Genomic DNA, 22,764 nt, shown 5'->3' on the forward strand with positions numbered 1-22,764 from the left:
ACATCTCTCCACTTGGAATAAACTTATAGGCACAGGGAAACATGCTGACATCATGTAATGTATTTCAAGGCGACGCGGTAAAGGTCCTTGGGCTCGTAGTCTCAAATAGAACCAGAACCACTGGAGGCCGTATACCAGAATAAACGTCAGTCATTAACGCGTTGCGGAGGAGGAGGTGGCACAAATGGTTAGGTCTCCGTGCTGGTCCTTCAGCGCTTATACGACAAGGTCCAAAAACGCGGCCTGTGAGGCGTCAGGCAATGACCACACTCACTAGTTAAGAGACCTGGGGGGCCAGGAGCTGTAGCTCAATCTACGCAAAAAAGTGAGTACAGACGCTCCCTTTCGAATGCAAACATGTGCATACGAGAAATTCGCCCGAAAATTAGCACAAGCGCATACACGATCACAAACACACACACACTCACCCACCCACCCACACACACACACACACCCACCCACCCACACACACACACACACACACACACACACACACACACGCGGACGATGCTAAAATTATGAGAAGGATTAAAACAGAAGAGGACTGTTTGAGGCTTCAAGAAGACCTAGACAAGCTGAAGGAATGGTCGAACGAATGGTTGTTAGAGTTTAACCCAACCAAATGTAATGTAATGAAGATAGTGTAGGGAGCAGGAGGCCAGATACAAGGTATCATCTGGGAGAGGAAATTCTTCAGGAGTCAGAGAAGGAAAAAGACTTGGGGGTTAATATCACGCCAGACCTGTCTCCTGCAGCACATATCAAGCGGATAACATCAGCGGCATATGCCAGGCTGGCCAGCATACGAACGGCATTCAGAAACTTGTGTAAAGAATCATTCAGAACTTTGTATACCACATATGTCAGGCCAATCCTGGAGTATGCAGCCCCAGCATGGAGTCCATATCTAGTCAAGGATAAGACTAAACTGGAAAAGGTTCAAAGGTTTGCGACCAGACTAGTACCCGAGCTGAGAGGTATGAGCTACGAGGAGAGACTACGGGAATTAAACCTCACTTCGCTGGAAGACAGAAGAGTTAGGGGGGACATGATCACCACATTCAAGATTCTGAAGGGAATTGATAGGGTAGATAAAGACAGTCTATTTAACACAAGGGGAACACGCACAAGGGGACACAGGTGGAAACTGAGCGCCCAAATGAGCCACAGAGATATTAGAAAGAACTTTTTTAGTGTCAGAGTGGTTGACAAATGGAATGCATTAGGGGGTGATGTGGTGGAGGCTGACTCCATACACAGTTTCAAGTGTAGATATGACAGAGCCCGATAGGCTCAGGAATCTGTACACCTGTTGATTGACGGTTGAGAGGCGGGACCAAAGAGCCAGAGCTCAACCCCCGCAAACACAACTAGGTGAGTACAACTAGGTGAGTACACACACTCAATCAATTCAAACTCCTTCAATACATTTACCTAATCCCAGGCTCAGACAAGCGGTTATAATATGGGCGATCCCCAGCACGGCACCCCAGAGAGCGGAGTGCCATCACAACAACGATAACTTGGCACCGTGTCAGACCCTTATGAGTCAACGTATGATCCTGACTTATGGCTGTCATGAGCCTTGACATAGCACGACTTCATGGCGAATTAATTAGGGAAATAAATTTTACGGCTAATTTTGGCTCTAAGGAGCTGTTGAGCATGCTGGGAGGAGCACCTAGGAGGAGTGACGTCCTGGTGCTGGGAGGAGAGTAAGTGCTGAGATTCTGGTGCTGAGAGAAGAGTAAGGCTGAGATCCTGGTGCTGAGAGAAGAGTAAGGCTGAGATCCTGGTGCTGGGATGAGAGTAAGGCTGAGATCCTGGTGCTGAGAGGAGAGTAAGGCTGAGATCCTGGTGCTGAGAGGAGAGTAAGGCTGAGATCCTGGTGCTGAGAGGAGAGTAAGGCTGAGATCCTGGTGCTGAGAGGAGAGTAAGGCTGAGGTGCTGAGAGGAAAAGGCCGCCTCGTACACTGGGTGGGTCAAGATAACGTTTATCTCAGATCTTCTCACAGCTCATACTTGTTGATGCTTAAATACGAGAATTGATCTCCATTTCCTTTTTGTACAACATAGTTTTCATTGCACTAATCCACTGGCCAGGATTATTAATACTGGCCACTAATTGTCGTCACTGGCCACTAATACTGGCCATTAATTGCCGTCACTGGCCACTAATTGTCGTCACTGGCCACTAACTGCCGTCACTGGCCACTAATTGTCGTCACTGGCCACTAATTGCCGTCACTGGCCACTAATTGCCGTCACTGGCCACTAATTGACGTCACTGGCCACTAATACTGGCCACTAATATGATGATCTGTTTCTATACGGCTACATTATACTTGGTCGTCATTGTACTCTGCTGCATCATTCCAAAAGAGGACTCTTGTGTTGCTGGGGCATAGTCCATGCGTAAATCATCCCCAGATTCATCTTCCTTCTTTATTGTGCAATACTAATAATGATGATGATGAGAAGAAAGCGCCAAGCCAGTGCGACTATGTATCACTAGGAAAGGATATGAGATAGACTAAGAACGTGGTCAATTATATGAGGATAAAGCGATATATATATATATATATATATATATATATATATATATATATATATATATATATATATATATATATATATATATATATATTCGCTCGGCAATAGCCTAAATCTCATCTAATGTACAGCCTCTGTCTTTGGCCATCTTCCGGACAAACTGATGCCTCTATTTCCGTATAAATTTTAAGTAAAATCTTTCGAAATACACTTTTTTTTCACAGGACATTAAAGCTGTCTGTAAAAAAAGCTTTTTTCAATCCGCATCGCATCAAATTTCTCTCATTTCAGAGTCTGACAACATAAATTATTTTCTCCCTTGCCAAGCAACAATGCACTTATACCTGATAATAATCTGACTTTATCCTATATAATTGTGAAAATGCTGGATAAGCTAAAATACATATAGAGAAAAATTTGAAGTTGTTGATCAAATGTCTAAATCTAAAAATTTGGTTCATGATTGAGACTTATAGATTCTTAGTGTCACGAGAAGTTAAAGCCAATGGACAATGGAGCGTGACCATAGCGCCTCGCCGTCGGCAAAACATGTTTGGGCAAGCCAAAAAAAAAAATCTCTGTTAAGGTCCTTGATGAAACTTAATTATGAATATTAAAAAAAAAAAACTGATTAAATATTTAAAATCGGAAGCAGAACATAAAATATTATTTTAACTTACTATTTTACACACAAATAAATGGAATTTAACTTGGTTTATGAGCACAAATTATCCGTAAGTCTGCTGTAAAATTTTGGCTTACTCTTATTGAAAATCAGGCCTTAATATATTTGACAAATCTTTAAATCCATAAGTGAGTCCAGTAATTTTTATAATATGAAAACAGACAACATGTCCAACAATAAACTCTTCACACTGCGACTGCATTTTCAGTTTGGAGATTGACGAAGATTACGCCACCCAAGAGGTGGCACGGGCATGAAAAGCCCGAAATAGTTTGGAGGTAATAACGCAAGTTATGTGTGTGTGCAACGATACGTCACCTCTGCAAGTCAACTGAACGTCTTAAGTCGAGTACTGACACGGGCAGTAGCCTCACACAGTGAGACCATCTCTTTCAAAACAAAATTTAATAGACCTGAATTATTTTTAAACCATTATTAGTTTATTTCTGTATATTATTAAATAATGTTAATGTCATCATTCAAGTGCTATGTTCACGAGTCTAATAGTCTACGGAACTGTGAAACAGAAAAAAAGCTAAATAATTATTTACGGATATGAATTTACGGCTGATGTTAACGAAGTAGTTAAGGTGGTGGTGGTGCCGGCACAGAGAGCGCAAGGAGCAGTAGCAGTAGCGGAGGAGCTCCCGAGTTGTTATTGTTTTAGATTCAGCTACTTGGAACAAAAAATTCCAAGTAGCTCGGGCTATGGTGAGCCCGTAGTGGACACGAGAACCCAGTGCTTATATGTTGTATAAATCTGGAACAATATTAATTGTACTCGGTCATAATAAAAAAATGACCGAGGGGGAATATTTCAGCATCAGAAGACTTTCCTCGACATATTAGAATGATCTGAAACATATTTACATTGTTCTGGGAAAAGGGGAGAACACAGGTTAAATGATTAGTTTTTAACTTGCGTCCGTCAATGGGATTTTATTTTGCAAGAGAGCTCCTGCAAATGGAATACTGTGTATTTGAGGATACTGGTTGATACCTGGTTGATGGGGTTCTGGGAGTTCTTCTACTCCCCAAGCCCGGCCCGAGGCCAAGCTTGACTTGTGAGAGTTTGGTCCACCAGGCTGTTGCTTGGAGCGGCCCGCAGGCCCACATACCCACCACAGCCCGGTTGGTCTGGCACTCCTTGCAGGAAGAAATCTAGTTTCCTCTTGAAAATGTCCACAGTTGTTCCGGCAATATTTCTTATGCTTGCTTGGGAGTATGAGGGATACATAATTTCAGACATTACGAAAATCTAAGACCATTAAAAATTCAGAATGCTATATGCAATTGAATTGAAATATATTCACTAAATAAAGATTTGTTTTTAATTTGGGAGGGAATAATTTGTATAAGGTATAAGCAATGTTTACCTTGCTTCTCAGGAATACACGCACTCAACCTGATTATAAATTGCACAATGAATCGACAAGAATGTAATGTACCTATGAGCTCATCGTGGATCTGTCTGTAAAGTGTCTGTGTCTTGGAAATCCGGGGACGCAGGTTCGAACCTCATAAGTTTCTCATGACTACATAGTTATTCCTTTTGTTTTCCTCATTTTCTTAACCCTACAGTAATATAGACTACAGGGCATATTTTCACACCTCTTCCATATACACCTTCTGAGACGTCATTGAGGCAACTTGTGCAACATACCCTTGGTAACCAAGTCGAAGGAGGTTCTTAGAAATCTGAGGTTTAATACATTGCTTGAGGAGGTTTCGAGAAAGGAATAAGACGGTTTTCTATTCAAAGGGTAACTAATTTGGTCAATCTGGGTGAAACTTTAAACAGTAATTCCTTCAGGAAAGGAATTGGCTACAAGAAAAGCCAATTTGTGTAAAGCTTTCAACTGTATTTTTTTTTTGAAGAATTGAGTAGTGAAGAGTTTTTCGTGTAATGACAACCTGCGGACCCAACCATCATTTACTGAGCTCGTTTCGTGTAAAATACGGTTTCCTTTTATCAAGAAGATTTACAGTTAGGAACCTGGAGCCGTTGTGGTATTAGGTGAGCAGTAAGAAGGGGGCCTCGTAGCCTGGTGGATAGCGCGCAGGACTCGTAATTCTGTGGCGCGGGTTCGATTCCCGCACGAGGCAGAAACATATGGGCAAAGTTTCTTTCACCCTGAATCAGCCCCTGTTACCTAGCAGTAAATAGGTACCTGGGAGTTAGTCAGCTGTCACGGGCTGCTTCCTGGGGGTGGAGGCCTGGTCGAGGACCGGGCCGCGGGGACACTAAAAAGCCCCGAAATCATCTCAAGATAACCTCAAGATAACCGCTGAATACCTGGTGGGAACATGATTTAATAGCATGTCTTCCAGATTTCTTAAGAAGAACACAACGAACTGAAATACAAAAATGTGCGCAGTGATTTTGAGAGAAAATGTGGGTTAGGTCGCGTCATTTTATAGGTATATGACCACCTTATCATTCAGGTAAAAAATGTTGCAGTCTATATCTCCTATTCCACCGATTATCATTCTCTAAGATACTCTGAAGAAAACTTCTTAAGTCTCACTCCAGTCATAAAATGGGGCATGTGCAATAATAATCGCCACTATTGTTGTTTCAAACTGGTCACACACACACACACACACACACACACACACACACACCACACACACACACACACACACACACACACACACTCACACACACACACTCACACACACACACACACACACACACACACACACACACACACACACACACACACACACACACACACACACACACTCACACACACACACACACACACACACACACACACACACACACGGCTCTGTCTAATATTTACAAACCAATAATCAATAATTTTTTACTTTCAGGATAACCTCACTGAAGAGAAGATGCAAGGTGAGTAACACACAAGTATGCTCCTCTTGAGAGAGAGAGAGAGAGAGAGAGAGAGAGAGAGAGAGAGAGAGAGAGAGAGAGAGAGAGAGAGAGAGAGAGCGAGAGAGAGTGATCGCCCAACACGTTGATACACGGGATATCAGGTCAACTGATCACATGAAGACTCTAGCACACAGCGGACTACAGGCTCTTCCTCTTCCTTATAGAATTATTACCTAATGTTGTTAATGAATAAAGGCTATTCCTACAGATATATATAAAAGATTCATGAAATAAATAGGCCTCTAGGAGTAGGTTTCAACTTAGCTGAGAAGCATAACAGCTCTTGCTTGCAGTTTCACCAGGTTTCTTATATGAGTTCCTTATGTGACAGTTTCTAAGTACATTCTCATGAAATAAATGAGTTTCTAGGAGCAGGCTTCAGATGAGATAAGGTAGGATAACAGCTCTTGCTTGCAGTTTCACTAGGTACGTCAGTTGACATCCCTTATGAACCCCTAGTCTTAGTTTAAAAATCAAGAAAAATGAAAAAAGGTGGAAACGAGAAAAAGAATAAAAGGTTGCATGTTTTCTCCTCTGAATGAATGTTTTTGATGGACGATCAGATTCACGAAATCAGGATGCTGTATTGCAGTGTTGCATAGATGACATGAGAGTTGTACGTCTTAGCTCACAGGTATATCTATCTGCTCTTCCTGAGATTATATCTATCATTAACAATAACCTCTGTATCCCCTAAAAAATATGCTTTCTTCTCTTCACAGTTAACCCATTTTCCTATTTTTATTGAGTTTCTTTTTGGCTTCCTCCCGGTGAAGAAGTCGAAGCATCTCTTCCCCACAATTCACCATTTTTTCCTAATTTCCGCTAATCTTTATTTCGTCTGCCATGTATTTTTCCCTTCCATACTTCACCATCCCTCTATATTCCCCTGCTTCTCCTCCTCCTCCTCTCTTTCCCCCTTTCCTTGTTTCGCTTTCCCCCTCAATATAACCCCCTTTTTTTCCGTCTGTTCCTCGTTATTCATCTGTCTCTCTCTCTCTCTCCCCTGGGCAGTGTTGAGACGGACCTTCTCCATGTTCGACCACGACAAGTCTGGGTTCGTCCCCACGGACAAGATCGTGGCCATTCTCAACACCTTGGACCTCAAGTACACACACGAGGACGTCACCAAACGCATCAAGATGTTCGACTCGCCGAGTAAGTTATCAGGGGTTAGGTGGGAAGCAGGTGTGTGTGTGTGTGTGTGAAGTGTCTGGTGTGTAACAGGTTTGCGACGTGTCAGGTGGGCATTCTTAAACTGTTTCAAAGTATATGGCAAGAATGCAGATGTGGAGTCACAATAACGTGGCTGAAAAATGTTGGCCAAACCACACAATATATATGGCAAGAACATTGCAAAGTATACTGCAAGAACATTGCAAAGTATACTGCAAGAACACAGCAAGTTATGTTGCACGAACACAACAAAGTATATGTTTGCAAGAACATAGCAAAGTGGCCAAGTGGTCAGTGTGGCACAGCAAGAGTAGAGTATACAGCCATCAGAAGGATGGAGTGCTTTACAAGTGAGTCCTTGAGATGCACTTAAGTGCAGATAGCGTGTACCTTCAAAGAGGCTCGCCAAATATAGAATCATTTCAAGTGTCAGAAGAAGTATAAAAGACAAAAAAAAAAGTTGCCAGTAATATCTCTGATACTAAGTGTTCAGGTACACAACAGATAAGTTGGTCAGGAGGTAAGTGTTGATGAAACAACATTAAGTGTACCCTTAAGGGATACAAGCACTTAGGAGGGGTTCTGCAGAGTGTTAAGTGATGAGGTGTTAAAGTAGGTGAGAGAGAGCACACTTTTTAGCGTTAAGTTTGGAAGCCCTCAAGAAGAGGGGAAACAAGTGTGACATGTCAAGGTCATTACACTGGGTCATTAAGCCGGGTCATCACACTGGGTCATTACACTGGGTCATTACACTGGGTCATTAAGCCGGGTCATTACACTGGGTCATTACACTGGGTCATTAAGCCGGGTCATTACACTGGGTCATTACACTGGCTCTCACGCTTCCCACTCAATGCATGTCACAAATCCCCTCGTCCTTGTTAATGAAGTTTTAACATATTTAGTTTGATAAATATTGACCTCCAGTATATATATATATATATAGCTCCTAGCAATTATGTATCTATTTTGTCCCACAACTTTGTCTATGTATGATATACATATGTATTCACATGTTATTTACATATTATAAATAACATATGCGCTATTCATGATATAATTTTTTAACGAATGAATGAATGATATGTATTTTTCAATGAATGATATAATATTATCAATGAATGATATGTGTTTTATCAATGAATGATATGTGTTTTATCAATGAATGATATGTGTTTTATCAATGAATGATATGTGTTTTACCAATGAATGATATGTGTTTTACCAATGAATGATATGTGTTTTATCAATCAATGATATATATATTATCAATGACTTATGTATTTTATCAATGAATGATATGTGTTTAAAAATGAATATGTGTTTTATCAATGAATAATATGTGTTTTACCAATGAATAATATGTGTTTTATCAATGAATGTTATGTATTTTGCCATGTATAATACACATTAACTGGTGGACTTGGCTCTCCAGAGATGGGAAAGGTGAACTTCGACAACTTCGTCTCCATTCTCAGCTGCTACATGGTTGACGATGACGACGACGACGAGGCCATGTACGAGGAACTGAAAGAGGCTTTCAGACTATACGACAGGGAAGGTACGTGAGTGGTGGATAGTGTAGGTGGGTGTTGGTTAGTGTTGGTGGGTGTTGGTTAGTGTAGGTGGGTGGTGGTTAGTGTTGGTGGGTGGTGGTTAGTGTAGGTGGGTGGTGGTTAGTGTAGGTGGGTGGTGGTTAGTGTTGGTGGGTGGTGGTTAGTGTAGGTGGGTGGTGGTTAGTGTTGGTGGGTGGTGGTTAGTGTAGGTGGGTGGTGGCTAGTGTAGGTGGGTGGTGGTTAGTGTTGGTGGGTGGTGGTTAGTGTAGGTGGGTGGTGGTTAGTGTTGGTGGGTGGTGGATAGTGTAGGTGGGTGGTGGCTAGTGTAGGTGGGTGGTGGTTAGTGTAGGTGGGTGGTGGTTAGTGTAGGTGGGTGGTGGTTAGTGTAGGTGGGTGGTTAGTGTAGGTGGGTGGTGGTTAGTGTTGGTGGGTGGTGGATAGTGTAGGTGGGTGGTGGCTAGTGTAGGTGGGTGGTGGTTAGTGTAGGTGGGTGGTGGTTAGTGTAGGTGGGTGGTGGTTAGTGTAGGTGGGTGGTGGTTAGTGTAGGTGGGTGCTGGCTAGTGTAGGTGGGTGGTGGAGGTTAGTGTAGGTGGGTGTTGGCTAGTGTAGGTGGGTGGTGGCTAGTGTAGGTGGGTGCTGGCTAGTGTAGGTGGGTGCTGGCTAGTGTAGGTGGGTGCTGGCTAGTGTAGGTGGGTGCTGGCTAGTGTAGGTGGGTGTTGGCTAGTGTAGGTGGGTGTTGGCTAGTGTAGGTGGGTGTTGGCTAGTGTAGGTGGGTGTTGGCTAGTGTAGGTGGGTGTTGGCTAGTGTAGGTGGGTGCTGGCTAGTGTAGGTGGGTGCTGGCTAGTGTAGGTGGGTGTTGGCTAGTGTAGGTGGGTGTTGGCTAGTGTAGGTGGGTGCTGGCTAGTGTAGGTGGGTGGTGGCTAGTGTAGGTGGGTGTTGGCTAGTGCAGGTGGGTGCTGGCTAGTGTAGGTGGGTGTAGGTAGAGTGTGTGTCACTGTACCTCGTCCCAGCTGTAACGTGTACTTCAAGTGGACGAACGCTCGCTCATGATGAACGTACTTGGCATTTTTTGCCCTCTGACATAATCGAAATCGATTTAAAATGAGTTATTCGTAAATTCATTCATATATGCGAGATTTCGGTAGGCGCCCACTCGAATGGCCCAGGGTTCGATTCCCGGGTAGAGACCGATGAGTCCGGGGTCTGTTGTGGGCCAATTAGTCGTTAGGAAAACCATTTGTATCACGGTAGCTAAAATATATTTGTCATTAACAATCAAGGTTATCCACTGTGGCGTAAAGATATATTGTGAATCTAACCTAACCTAACCTAACCTAACCTTCTCCCCGCCAGGCAACGGCTACATCACCACCAGTACGCTGAAGGAGATCCTCAAGGAACTCGACAATAAGCTTTCAAACGAGGACCTGGACGGCATTATTGAGGAGATTGACGAAGATGGCTCCGGAACTGTCGACTTTGATGGTGAGCTGGTAGGAGCCAGGGCGGCACTGGCACTCACAGGGAGGACAAATGGTGGCACTGACAGCGTATGAGACCTGGCATTGACAGAAAGACGGTGAAATTGACGGCGGGTTAGACTCTGATGCTGACGAAGGAATTGCTTCAAAGGGACCGTGGTGGCCCAAGGCACGGGGGAAGGCGGTACTGAATGGCTGTGAGGGAAAAAGACTGTCTTCAACTAAAGGTTCTTGCTGGGTCGGGTGTGCCTTCAGGAGTTGACTATTTCTTGTATCGTAATGAATTATTTTCGTTATTATTATTATTATTATTATTATTATTATTATCTTAAGATTACTGTTGCACCTTATATATAATTATTGTTCAATTATTATTAAATTAACAATTATATATAGTAATATATAATTGTTCTCTTATTGCAGAGTTCATGGAAATGATGACTGGGTAATGTGGTCAATGCCGGCACCGAGCCTCGACCTTGCCCAGGTCAACCACCAGGTTATCTTGTGACTGTCTTCGGGTCAGCTTAAGGTCATCTTTAGCGACTCTAAAGATCTCCTTCTGGTTGTCTCTAAGCCAACAACAACAAGGCAATTACAGGCCAGTTTTCTCCAGGCTGCAACCAGGTCATCTCCTAATGGTCTTCTGGTCTACTGAAGGTCACCTATATTTGTGGGGGTCACTTCCGGGGGTCGTCTACAGGTCACTTTTTTGGTCAATGTCCAATCCAAGTCACTTCTTTGGTCAATGTCCAATCCAAGTCACTGTTTTGGTCAATGTCCAATCCAAGTCACTTTTTTGGTCAATGTCCAATCCAAGTCACTTTTTTGGTCAATGTCCAATCCAAGTCACTTCTTTGGTCAATGTCCAATCCAAGTCACTTTTTGGTCAATGTCCAATCCAAGTCAATTCTAGGTCACTTTAGGGGGGGTCCCTTTCCTGTCTTGAAGATCCACGAGGGAGGGTCTCAAGGTTGTATATACTAGCCATCTCTTGGTCGCCTTCGCCTACTTCAGGAAGCACATCGCTTGAATAAAGGTGATCTCCAATCAACTTTCGTCTCCTACAAAACCGTTTTTGTAGGAGAAAAAAAACTACAAAACAGCTTTCGTCACCTACAAAACAGCTGTCGTTACCTACAAAACAACTGTCGTCACCTATAAAACAGCTGTCGTCACCTACAAAACAGCTGTCGTCACCTACAAATCAGCTGTCGTCACCTACAAAACAGCTGTCACCTACAAAACAGCTTTCGTCACCTACAAATCAGCTGTCGTCACCTACAAAACAGCTGTCACCTATAAAACAGCTGTCTTCACCTACAAAACAGCTTTCGTCACCTACAAAGCAGCTGTCTTCACCTACAAAACAGCTGTCGTCACCTACAAAACAGCTGTCGTCACCTACAAATCAGCTGTCGTCACCTACAAAACAGCTGTCGTCACCTACAAAACAGCTGTCGTCACCTACAAATCAGCTGTCGTCACCTACAAAACAGCTGTCGTCACCTACAAAACAGCTGCCGTCACCTACAAAACAACTGTCGTCACCTACAAAACAGCTGTCGTCACCTACAAATCAGCTAACGTCACCTACAAAACAGCTGTCGTCACCTACAAAACAGCTGTCGTCACCTACAAAACAGCTGTCGTCACCTACAAATCAGCTAACGTCACCTACAAAACAGCTGTCGTCACCTACAAAACAGCTGTCGTCACCTACAAAACAGCTGTCGTCACCTACAAATCAGCTAACGTCACCTACAAAACAGCTGTCGTCACCTACAAAACAGCTGTCGTCACCTACAAAACAGCTGTCATCACCCAGAAATCACATTAAGATAACTTCCTGATTACCTCCAAGTAGACAGAGATAATTTAAGCTCAAAATATACGATTGATAATGCTACGAAATCATGAAAAAAAATCACGAAAATGGAAGGCTAATTTGATCATAATATTTGAATATTTAATAATACTTTTCATTACTAATCGATTAATTTTGCTTCATATAGCACATTATCTTATAGAATATATATAATTTACGTAAAGGCTTGTGTTTTGTCTGTTATTCGGCGGCTGTGTATGTGAAGGAACCAATCCGTCCTCTCGAACGCTCACAACGTCACTAAATTGATGTACTAAATTGTCCGAGCCTAACCTAACCGAGGACCCCACAATTAGAAAACTGGACATCACGTCAATTCCCGCTTTTCTAGATTATCTTTCTCTCCTGTCTCCTTTCCCACACTCCTTCCCCTTCCTTTCTCTATGACTCTCATCTCACCCAACTCCCTATAGTCACAAATTCTGCTCTTGGACTCAAAAAGTCAACGTTTTGTGGAAATCAAAGAGTTTTCTGAAGTGATGTTTTAATGTTGAAGAGCGATTGTAAGGTTAGAGAGGAGAGCTTGGCCTAGTACATGTGTATTCTCCCTCAGTCAAGAGAAAGGGCAGAGAGAAAGAGAGAGAGAGAGAGAGAGAGAGAAAGAGAGAGAGAGAGAGAGAGAGAGAGAGAGAGAGAGAGAGAGAGAGAGAGAGAGAGAGAGAGAGAGAGAGAGAGAGAGAGAGAGAGAGAGAAAGAGACAGAGATATAAGTAGACACAATTCAGGTTTTCGACATAAAAGTTTATCCTCTCTGATCAATCATCTGGCAATATGAGTGGCAATCAGGACTCTGGAGACCCAGAGTGGGGAGGGTAGAAGGGCATGATTGGCAGGGAAGGGCCAGGGAGTCCTCAATGATAATTACTAACCTGAATTTTTTTATATATTTTTTTTTTTTTGCAAAATAATTTGAGCTGCTGTCTTTTACGTGTTGTGAACAATAGTGTCCGCTAATATAATTTTATCTGGTTAATTTTGTTTCCTGTTGTCCCGTTCATTTCGTGTGACCTCAAAATTTTCCTCCTTTTGTGAGAAACGAAATTAAACCATATTTCATAATCCTCCCTATTTCACTTAAGTGTCCAATTGTGTATAACAATTTTGGTAAGCAGGGCAAATTATTATTAATATTAAATGATATTGTATATTATATAAAAATATATATTAAGTATATTATATATATTATATTATATAAAATATTAATCTTTAAATGATTAAATAATGTTATTTAATACATTTTATATTTTCGAATACGGTATTATATATGTCTAGTGCTTAATATCTGTATGGCTGTTGTTTTGTCGTTTGTTTTAATTCAATGCTTCAAAATGACTGCAATAAATTTTCTTCTTTCCAATAGGATTTTATGCATCATTAATTATTTTTTTATGTAAACCACTGTTTGCTTAATTATGCTGTCTATATTTCCATATTCATTTCCATACGCATTTGCATATGAATAGCTTGAGCTACCTCATCCCTTTGTGTGTATTTTACATCAATAAACTTATTTCAATTTCAATTTCAATTTCAATTTCAATTATTATTAATTCCAATACAGAGAGATGGCAGTATATTATAACCAAACTTATTTCCATTGTATAAATACGTTAAATAAATTTTGTTCATGAAGTTTTTGTTCATTGTTCATGAAGTTTTTTTTTCTGTGCAATTCAGAGACTCGTGTAATTGGTTCAGAAATGTCTTGTTAATGTTTTTGTTTCATTGTTTCTTAAAACAATCTATTATACTGACTTGGATTTTTGGGCATTATAATTTACGATTAACTGTGTATGACTGAATATTAAAAAAAAATATCTAAAATTTGTGTTAATTTTTTTCCATATATCATGCCTCTGTTGATTCGAAATATTTAGTGAATCAAGCGCAGTAAACACATTTTCAAATACATTGTGCAAATTGGAGGGATATTGTGTGTGTGTGTGTGTGTGTGTGTGTGTGTGTGTGTGTGTGTGTGTGTGTGTGTGTGTGGAGAGTGATGAATGATGCTTCAGATGCTGCGAGTACTATGATTTATGTAATACACACTACTGACTACAGTTAATACAACATCCTTCCCAATGTATACACCCTTGAACGATATTTTTTGTAAATACATTTAATATCATCATAAATGTATTGTATTTAGTAACTACAGTGATTCAAATAAAGTAGTGACAATAGTATTATAAATAATGATACCTTACCTTAAGTTGGCTTCGGGGCTTAGTGTCCCCGCGGCCCGGTCGTCGCCCAGGTCTCCTATAGCTCTAGCAGGACCCACAACAACACCACTAGCAACAAAAACAACAAACAAATCCAGGGGAGCCCTGATGAGGTTTCGAACCTGCGCGCAGGGTGTTCCTAGACGCGCTCTAGTCGACGGCACTACGACATGGTCAATGACTAGAGCCCGTCTGGGGACACTCACCGCATGGGTTCGAACCCTCATCACGGCCCTTGTGGATTTGTTCTTTGTTATATCATATTAATGAGATTTCTCTGTGTAGTAACAACAACACTAACAAGAACAAAATAACACCACCACCACCACTTGCAAGAACAACACAACTTGTAAAAAAAGCACCAGTCCTGTCTATAGGACCTATAGGGCCGCCCTGGGCCGCGCGTGAACACCTCAAGAAGGTATAGGGCCGCCCTGGGCCGCGCGTGAACACCTCAAGAAGGTATAGGGCCGCCCTGGGCCGCGCGCTAACACCTCAAGAAGGTATAGGGCCGCCCTGGGCCGCGCGTGAACACCTCAAGAAGGTATAGGGCCGCCCTGGGCCGCGCGTGAACACCTCAAGAAGGTATAGGGCCGCCCTGGGCCGCGCGTGAACACCTCAAGAAGGTATAGGGCCGCCCTGGGCCGCGCGCTAACACCTCAAGATGGTATAGGGCCGCCCTGGGCCGCGCGTGAACACCTCAAGTAGGTATAGGGCCGCCCTGGGCCGCGCGTGAACACCTCAAGAAGGTATAGGGCCGCCCTGGGCCGCGCGTGAACACCTCAAGAAGGTATAGGGCCGCCCTGGGCCGCGCGCTAACACCTCAAGATGGTATAGGGCCGCCCTGGGCCGCGCACTAACACCTCAAGATGGTATAGGGCCGCCCTGGGCCGCGCGCTAACACCTCAAGGTGGTATAGGGCCGCCCTGGGCCGCGCGCTAACACCTCAAGATGGTATAGGGCCGCCCTGGGCCGCGCGCTAACACCTCAAGATGGTATAGGGCCGCCCTGGGCCGCGCGCTAACACCTCAAGATGGTATAGGGCCACCCTGGGCCGCGCGCTAACACCTCAAGATGGTATAGGGCCGCCCTGGGCCGCGCGCTAACACCTCAAGATGGTATAGGGCCGCCCTGGGCCGCGCGCTAACACCTCAAGAAGGTATAGGGCCGCTTTGGGCCGCGCGTGAACACCTCAAGAAGGTATAGGGCCGCCCTGGGCCGCGCGTGAACATCTCAAGAAGGTATAGGGCCGCTTTGGGCCGCGCGTGAACACCTCAAGAAGGTATAGGGCCGCCCTGGGCCGCACGCTAACACCTCAAGATGGTATAGGGCCGCCCTGGGCCGCGCGTGAACACCTCAAGATGGTATAGGGCCGCCCTGGGCCGCGCGTGAACACCTCAAGAAGGTATAGGGCCGCCCTGGGCCGCGCGCTAACACCTCAAGATGGTATAGGGCCGCCCTGGGCCGCGCGCTAACACCTCAAGATGGTATAGGGCCGCCCTGGGCCGCACGCTAACACCTCAAGATGGTATAGGGCCGCCCTGGGCCGCGCACTAAGATGCTGAAAGTCAGCTTTGGATTAAAGTGTTCTAATCAACACCAAGAGACCTGGGGAGAGGGAGGAGCAACTGACAAGTGCCGGACGACAGCGACACTTCACACAATACACCCAAGTTATTATTGTGGGATTTATATTGACAAGAAATTGGCTAGTTATAAAGAAAAACATCTTACAAAGGGAGCGAAACGTCAACATAATATTAAGTTCCATTGTTTAGAAAAGACATAAGGGGCCAAAACTACACTTGTTCTCAGTTACTTTCGATTCTATTGCATTTTCTATTACATATTCTTAGTTACATATTCTGTTGAATATGTTTTATAAGTCTATTAGAGAGCTATTATCCCGCTACAATGGAGGTTTAAATCCTTCACTCTTAAATTCAGTGCTTCTAGTGGGTATTACTCGTGGTCTGACAAATTGTATCATATCAATAACAATATTAATAATTTGTGTGCCCATTGATGGATTAAAACCCTCGTTAAGTTACCCTTTTATTATGTTCACGTTACGAGACTGAACAAGTCTAGCTCTCGTAAACGAGTTGCAAACGATTTATATTTCAAAGGCTCATTTTGGACGCTAAACATTTTCCAATAAGCCTTTATCCTTTTCCCCAATTATGGAGATCATCCGGAATATTGAAGATGCAGTATTCAGGATGAGGATGAGCCGTCAAATTAGCCAGTGTGGGGAACTTTCTTGGATCAAATTTCGACTGAAATTTGGAGGAATCTTGAGCTTCGGAGATTTGTCTGAATTTTAGGAGAGACCGAGGCAGAGAACTATATATAGAGAGAACATAAGATGTTAAGTCTTTCGCGGCATTGTTAAGAGAACCTCCAGAGACACCGCGGTAGAAAGATGCATTAACTCCTCCCCAACTCACCAAAACTGCCATTATTATAATAACTGGAAATTGTCGAAGCCTTGCACAGCATTGTTGGCAAGAGTAATATGTGTCCTGGGTAGATTAGGTAGAGATTAATAGATTTTCGGGACGTTATTTATTTGATTACAATCTTCTTAACCCACTTAATCGTTCCTGTAAAACAACCAACCATTACAGAGTATGTCAACTACCATCCAAAATGTCTTCGAACGGCACCAAGACAAAGGCTCATTCTTACCTACACCTTAAACCAGGGGCTAGATTCACGAAAGCACTTACGCAAGCACTTACGAACGTGTACATCTTTCCTCAATCTTTGGACGGCTTTGGTTACATTTATTGAAACAGTTTACAAGCATGAAAACTTCCCATTCAACTGTTGTTATTGTTATAAACAGCTTCCTGGTGCTTCGGAGCTCATTAAACTGTTTAATAATTGGAAACAAAGCCACCAAAGATTAAGAAAAGATGTACATGGTTCGTAAGTTTTTGCGTAAGTGCTTTCGTGAATCTGGCCCCAGGCCACTGAAACATCTACAAATCTTTACCAAAGATTACTAAGTAACTCTGCGAACGAGTCCCGGTTCAATTGCCCAACTTCTTCAAGACGAGCCACGGAGGGGAGTGAAGACATTCCTGCACCTCAGAGATGCGGGTAATATTGGTGACCTTGACCTCCAGCTTACGGTAACGGAAATCAATAAGTTCCCTTCCGGAGCCCGAGAAACGTCATCGTCAAGCTTGGAGGAGGACCGTGAACGTCAAGCTTGGAGGAGGACCGTGATTGTCAAGCGTGAAGGAGGACCGTGATTGTCAAGCTTGGAGGAGGACCGTGATTGTCAAGCTTGGAGGGGGACCGTGATTGTCAAGCTTGAAGGAGGACCGTGATTGTCAAGCTTGAAGGAGGACCGTGATTGTCAAGCTTGGAGGAGGACCGTGAACGTCAAGCTTGGAGGAGGACCGTGATTGTCAGGCTTTGAAGGAGGACCGTGATTGTCAAGCTTGGAGGAGGACCGTGATTGTCAAGCTTGGAGGTGGGACCGTGATTGTCAAGCTTGAAGGAGGACCGTGATTGTCAAGCTTGAAGGGAGGACCGTGATTGTCAAGCTTGGAGGAGGACCGTGATTGTCAAGCTTGGAGGAGGACCGTGATTGTCAAGCTTGGAGGAGGACCGTGATTGTCAAGCTTGGAGGAGGACCGTGATTGTCAAGCTTGGAAGGAGGAACGTGATTGTCAAGCTGGAAGGAGGAACGTGATTGTCAAGCTTGGAGGAGGACCGTGATTGTCAAGCTTGGAGGAGGACCGTGATTGTCAAGCTTGGGGAAATGGATGACAAAGATTAATTACAGGAATGCAAGTCAGCCATAAATTACAGGAACACGAATGACAGAACAGGGCACCGCTCCTGTGCCAGGTAAGTCTACTACGGGCTCACCATAGCCCGTGCTACTTGCCCCGCTCCTGTGCCAGGTAAGTCCACTACGGGCTCACCATAGCCCGTGCTACTTGCCCCGCTCCTGTGCCAGGTAAGTCCACTACGGGCTCACCATAGCCCGTGCTACTTGCCCCGCTCCTGTGCTAGGTAAGTCCACTACGGGCTCACCATAGCCCGTGCTACTTGGAACTTGTTCCGAGTAGCTGAATCTATAACAACAACAGCGAATGACAGAAGAATGAATAACAGGAATGAATGACAGGAGCATAAGAATAATCGTATGTTAAATATAATGGAGAGGTCACCATGACAACCAATTGGGGTTATCACAATGGTATTTGAACTTGGTCGTAACTCGCTACTCAGACATGATATATTGGTTTAAATGTTACCTACCTGTTGAACACTGAACATACTGAGTGAGCTGTTGAACTGTGTGCACACTGCGTGAGAGGTTGAACGCTGCGCACTGAGCATTAATCGATCACTGAACACTCTACGTCAGAGGGTGAACACTACTCACTAATCATTAATCGAACACTGAACACTCTGCGTCAGAGGTTGAACACTACGCACGGAAAATTAATCGATCACTGAACACGCTACGTCAGAGGTTCATCACTGCCCACTAATCATTAACCGAACACTGAACACACTGCGTCAGAGGTTGAACACTACCCATTAATCATTAACCGAACACTGAAAACGCTGCGTCAGAGGTTGAACACTGAACACACTATAAGCACTAACTGAACACTACACACTGAGCCAGTTGGATCACCACAGACCTCCGGGGGGTCTGAACACCACGGCATCAATTACACAGGTTGTGTTTCTAACGTTTAACTCCTCCTGTCTCCACAGACTTGCCTCGACGCCTCCTGAGCCAATCACGTGTTCGAGAGGCCTCTAACTACCCTTCTGGGCTCGTTTGCGCTGCCCAGAACGGTTGGGTGGCGTTGGTCCACTGGTCACGCTTCTTTCACACTAGACATACATTTTAGCTGCCAATAATTATGCTAATTCCTCATTACAATTTTTGTTGAGGACATGAGGATAGTTTTATTAGGATATATAAACACAGGTGAGGTGGGGAGAGGGGGGGGGAGTGAGGATGTGGGGGCGGGATGGGTTGGGTAGGGAGGGAATTGGGGGTGGGGGGTGGGAGGATGGGTGGAGGGGAGGGGGTGGGAGGGGGTGGGAGGGGGAGAGATGGGGGTGTAGGGAAGGGAAGGGATGGGGGGGGGGGGGATAGTGGTAATATTCTTCTGGTATACCTCCGATAGTTGTTAATAATTAAATATTCGATCGTTCGATCGACTACTATTACTATTACTAATAATAATAATGAGAAAATTAGTAGGAGCCGTGATGAGGATTCGAACCTTGTGCTCTGGGTGCTCCCAAGCAATCTATCACGTTAATGTGATTTCTTTGTGAACAATAATAATAATATTTACTCATAACACGGCGGGGGGGGGGGGGTAGGAGAGGTCCGGCCACTGTCTCTGTTTGTCAACATTACTGAGGAGTTTACAACACACGTACTTACGAGGGTGAAGCCTTGTTATTTAAAGCTCTGCAGGTTTACCTAAATGTAAACTCTATCCCAATGGCCGCAGGGGATAGGATAAATCCTTACCCTTACACCCAATAAATGTCTAATGAACATTTCCCATGCCTGAATCTATCCACCAAAAAAATATTAGATATTTTCTCGGCGTGACTAAACAAGCAAATGTCAAAGGTAAAAATGAAAATGGAATCACTTTCATTTGCAATTTAGAGATGTTTGGCTTGGCTGACGAGACGCTCAGCCCCATCCACGAGTGCTGACGCTATTTCCGGTGCCTGTTAAAAACGACGCCTAAGCCAGCGCCGAGAATAGCGAGCGTGGCCGGACACAGGACACGCTACTTAAGGGGTTACAGAATATATCATTTTTCTGAGTATTTTGTTGTTAGTGTTGTAAGTGCTTTCGATAGCATTCCTAAGTAACAGCATTTACCTCCAAGAATATTATAAGAAGTCCACACTTTGTACTACTTTTACTACTACTACTACTACTACTACTACTACTACTACTACTACTACTACTACTACTACTACTACTACTACTACTACTACTACTACTACTACTACTACTACTACTACTACTACTACTACTACTACTACTACTACTACTACTACTACTACTACTACTACTACAACTACTACTACTACTACTACTACTACTACTACTACTACTACTACTACTACTACTACTACTACTACTACTACTACAACTACTACTACTACTACTACTACTACTACTACTACTACTACTACTACTAATACTACTACTACTACTACTACTACTACTACTACTACTACTACTACAACTACTACTACTACTACTACTACTACTACTACTACTACTACTACTACTACTACTACTACTACTACTACTACTACTACTACTACTACAACTACTACTACTACTACTACTACTACTACTACTACTACTACTACTACTACTACTACTACTACTACTACTACTACTACTACTACTACTACTACTACTACTACTACTACTACTACTACTACTACTACTACTACAACTACTACTACTACTACTACTACTACTACTACTACTACTACTACTACTACTACTACTACTACTACTACTACTACTACTACTACTACTACTACAACTACTACTACTACTACTACTACTACTACTACTACTACTACTACTACTACTACTACTACTACTACTACTACTACTACTACTACTACTACTACTAAACACTCCCTAAACCGCTCACTCCTTCAAGTGCTCATTCCCAGAAGGGCACATTCCAATACCCTTCTCCACACCCTGGGCGAAGTACCTCACGCCTCATCAACTCACACATCTCAAGTGAATTAGCTAAGTAGTCTTCTGCTCTTCCAGCGCTAAAGACTCCCTCTGGTTCCTCCTGTGTGGTTCCTCTTCGTCCTCTTTCGCTACACTGTGTCTGTCGTTGCCGCTGTGTGTGGCTCTTCTACCTGTTTCTATTTTGATCTGCCTTAAACGTTCATCCGCCTTCCGCTGTGTATTCAAATCTCCTCCAATGAGGAGACCCGCACCTAGCAACAGTCGCGGTGTGCATGTGGCTCTTCACCTGAGCTCCTCATCACCCGGGGAGACGGAATCCGGCAATGCTGCTATTTGGCCTTTGATGGCAGCGCCTCGTGCCACTTTAGTAATTAGGTGCAAGGAACTGTCCTGAATAGCCACCGAAACTACCGCGCCAGGGACAAGGAGCTTTTGCGGCAATGCCTAAATTGGGGAAGATCTTGACACTTGTGCCATTATGACCTTCAACAAGAGGTTAGGTAATGAAGTGATCCAAGAGTCATGAGCGTCGCGGCGTGTCCGTGTCCCAGGAAGTGTCGGGGGCGGCTTGTTCCTCAACACCAACACCTCAACATCATTTATAAACTTGAGGTGGATGTTGCCGGCCGTAAATAGTTGATAATGAGGTGGGAGGCGCGGGCATGGTGGTGGTGGTGGTGGTGTGGTGGATGGTGAGGGGGGGGGGGCACGGGCACGGTGGTGGTGTGGAGGATGGTGAGGGGGCCAGGAACACGGTGGTGGTGTGGAGGATGGTGAGGGGGCCAGGAACACGGTGGTGGTGTGGGGGATGGTGAGGGGGAGGGGGCCAGGAACACGGTGGAGGTGTGGAGGATGATGAGGGGGCCAGGAACACGGTGGAGGTGTGGAGGATGGTGAGGGGGGCAGGGACACGGTGGTGGTGTGGAGGATGGTGAGGGGGACCAGGAACACGGTGGTGGTGTGGAGGATGGTGAGGGGGAGGGGCCAGGAACACGGTGGTGGTGTGGAGGATGGTGAGGGGGGCAGGGACATGGTGGTGGTGTGGAGGATGGTGAGGGGAGGGGGGGCCAGGAACACGGTGGTGGTGTGGTGGATGGTGAGGGGGGCACGGGCACGGTGGTGGTGGTGTGGAGGATGGTGAGGGGGGCAGCAACACGGTGGTGGTGTGGAGGATGGTGAGGGAGGGGAGGGGACCAGGAACACGGTGGGAGGTGTGGAGGATGGTGAGGGGGGGATGGGCACGGTGGTGGTGTGGAGGATGGTGAGGGGGGGCCAGGAACACGGTGGTGGTGTGGAGGATGGTGAAGGGAGGGGCCAGGAACACGGTGGTGGTGTGGAGGATGGTGAGTGGGGGCCAGGAACACGGTGGTGGTGTGGAGGATGGTGAGGGGGGCCAGGAACGTGGTGGTGGTGTGGAGGATGGTGAGGGGGGGCCAGGAACACCGGTGGTGGTGTGGAGGATGGTGAGGGGGGAGGGGCCAGGAGCGTGGGTGGTGGTGTGGAGGATGGTGAGGGGGGCAGGGACACGGTGGTGGTGTGGAGGAT

At 44.6% G+C, this 22,764-nt stretch overlaps 2 protein-coding genes across 2 annotated transcripts; both read left to right on the top strand.

Moving 5' to 3' along the window:
- The first annotated feature begins 6,075 nt into the window (after positions 1-6,075).
- LOC138369766 (troponin C-like) lies at positions 6,076-14,070 on the top strand. Its single transcript, XM_069333272.1, has 5 exons — positions 6,076-6,104; positions 7,161-7,304; positions 8,758-8,883; positions 10,232-10,363; positions 10,783-14,070. Exons 1-5 carry the CDS (start codon positions 6,098-6,100, stop codon positions 10,806-10,808), a joined length of 435 nt encoding a protein of 144 aa, XP_069189373.1. The 5' UTR covers positions 6,076-6,097; the 3' UTR covers positions 10,809-14,070.
- Positions 10,817-12,199, top strand: LOC138369566 (zonadhesin-like). Its single transcript, XM_069332985.1, has 2 exons — positions 10,817-10,846; positions 11,444-12,199. Exons 1-2 carry the CDS (start codon positions 10,817-10,819, stop codon positions 12,197-12,199), a joined length of 786 nt encoding a protein of 261 aa, XP_069189086.1.
- Positions 14,071-22,764: the final 8,694 nt, after the last annotated feature.

This window comes from Procambarus clarkii, chromosome 29 (assembly GCF_040958095.1).
Source record: "Procambarus clarkii isolate CNS0578487 chromosome 29, FALCON_Pclarkii_2.0, whole genome shotgun sequence".
NCBI classification, from domain to species: Eukaryota; Metazoa; Arthropoda; class Malacostraca; order Decapoda; family Cambaridae; genus Procambarus; species Procambarus clarkii.

Coding starts and splice junctions, on each gene's coding strand:
- LOC138369766 (XM_069333272.1), top strand. Junction 7,305..8,757: donor CAAGATGTTCGACTCGCCGA/GTAAGTTATCAG, acceptor TTGGCTCTCCAG/AGATGGGAAAGGTGAACTTC. Junction 10,364..10,782: donor CGGAACTGTCGACTTTGATG/GTGAGCTGGTAG, acceptor CTCTTATTGCAG/AGTTCATGGAAATGATGACT.
- LOC138369566 (XM_069332985.1), top strand. CDS start 10,817: ATGCCGGCACCGAGCCTCGACCTTGCCCAG. Junction 10,847..11,443: donor CGAGCCTCGACCTTGCCCAG/GTCAACCACCAG, acceptor CCGTTTTTGTAG/GAGAAAAAAAACTACAAAAC.